Here is a 1,716-nt window from a genome sequence, read left to right as displayed (position 1 = left end):
GCACATTACGTGTGAGATGTAGAGTTGTTTGGTATTGCTAAAAATCTCTCTCTCTCGATTCTCGAGGTTCTCGAGGTGGATATCCTTTGGCCGCGTTGGGTAGCGAGGATTGGTGTAACCCGAGCCACGGAGGCGTGTTTTCTGACGGCCGACCGTCAGTGCACGGAGTTGCCCCTTCTCCGACTGCCCCGGCTAGTTCCCGAGGTCGTCGGGTGTGACCCCTTCGTCCCCCGAGACCTAGCGCGGGTGGGTTGGAGGGGCCTCAGAAAGGCGCGCAAGCACGCCCTACGTCTTCCCCTCCTCCCCATCGGGCCGCATGAGCGGCCACGCCTCGCAGATTCGTTTCCGCGCCTGGGTCAGGCGCGCGGGGCATCCCCCGGGTCGCTCGACCAGCGATCCGAAGAGTGGCCGCTATGCGAAGGAAAGAGTGGGGCCCTCGACGCCTCAGTCCGGCCCTCCGAGGGGGGAAGGGAATTGCGGGGTCCCCACGGGCGCCTCAGTTCGGCCCTCCCGAGGGGGGGAGGGGAGCAAGGGGGTGGGGGGATCGGGGCGGGGGGGAGGGGTCTCGGATTTCATGTGGCTAAGACTTGCCTTTCGGGGAGGGGCCTCAGGAAAGGCGAGTCCAGCTCAACCCTACGTCTTCCCCTCCTCCCCAGAGGCAGCGAGTAGGCAGCGAGAGGAGGTCTCGAGCGCCTATGTGAAGGTATGTGAGATGGTGATGGGAATGGGTGGTCGGGCGGGCTCTCTCTGAGACGGCCGTTCCGGGCATTTGAACGCGACCTTCGGGGGCAAAGACATGGGCTCTATGGCTCAGACTGGACTCCTCTTGGTCCCTTCTGATGCCCTAGGCCACACCTGGGCCTTACCCGGGGTTCTAGGGGGCGGGCTGGGTTTGCCCCCCCCAACTGGCCCGAGGGCGCTTAAGAATTCTTCTTCGCAAACCCCGCAACACCCTGGCGTGGGCGAGAATTCGACAGCTCCCTCTGTCGTTCCGGCGTCTGACAAGGCGCAGAAATTCCGCGATCATCAACTTGCGTGGGCCACAGCAGGACGCGCACAGGCTGGCATAAGCGCACCACCACCATGCCGAGCCGGGAGGTGCTCAAGGAGCTGCAGGAGGAGTGCCTGGCGGACGACGTCGAGCTGCCAGAAAATGCGGACGCGTGGACTGTCTCCGAGGCTCGCGAGTACTTTGAGAGCGGCGGCACGTCACGGCCAGGCCAGCCCGCGTGTGTGCCGGCGGCAGGTGAGAACGAGAGCAACCTCCAGATCCGCTGGGCGGTGGACACGGCAGAGTGGGACCCGCAAGAGGCGGAGTGGGAGGTGCTGCTGCGCACGCTCCCCGAGGAGGAGGCCACGCGCGTGATGAAGTTTCACTTCCGCGACGACCAGAAGCGCGCGCTCGTCTCGCGGCTGCTCCAGCGTCACGCGTGCGCCCGCTACCTCTCTCTGCCGCACGGCGAGGTGCAGATCCTCCGCACTAAGGGGCGCAAGCCGTACCTCGCCTCGCCGCACTCCTCGCCGCTCGAGGAGGCTTGTCTATACTGGAACTTCAAAGATCGCACGAGGGAGCGCTCTGTTATCCTGGCATTCGACGCCCACCATAGATAGGGACCTGCCGTACTGCGCGCTCGACCGCAGCTACCCCACGGGATGTCAGACAGTCGACTAGGACGGACTTGTTCCGAGCTGTCTGCCCTACAACTTCACAAACGT

General features: G+C 64.5%; 1 protein-coding gene across 1 annotated transcript; it reads left to right on the top strand.

Moving 5' to 3' along the window:
- Positions 1–1,083: 1,083 nt before the first annotated feature.
- On the top strand, positions 1,084–1,611 carry EMIHUDRAFT_256206 (hypothetical protein; the record flags this gene model as incomplete). Its single annotated transcript, XM_005768791.1, has 1 exon — positions 1,084–1,611. One exon carries the CDS (start codon positions 1,084–1,086, stop codon positions 1,609–1,611), a length of 528 nt encoding a protein of 175 aa, XP_005768848.1.
- Between the last annotated feature and the right edge of the window lie 105 nt (positions 1,612–1,716).

This window comes from Emiliania huxleyi (genome assembly GCF_000372725.1).
Source record: "Emiliania huxleyi CCMP1516 unplaced genomic scaffold EMIHUscaffold_4490, whole genome shotgun sequence".
Taxonomy (NCBI): domain Eukaryota; phylum Haptophyta; order Isochrysidales; family Noelaerhabdaceae; genus Emiliania; species Emiliania huxleyi.
The sequence above is the reverse complement of the archived record's forward strand: the minus strand, read 5'-3'. Positions and strand labels throughout refer to the sequence as shown.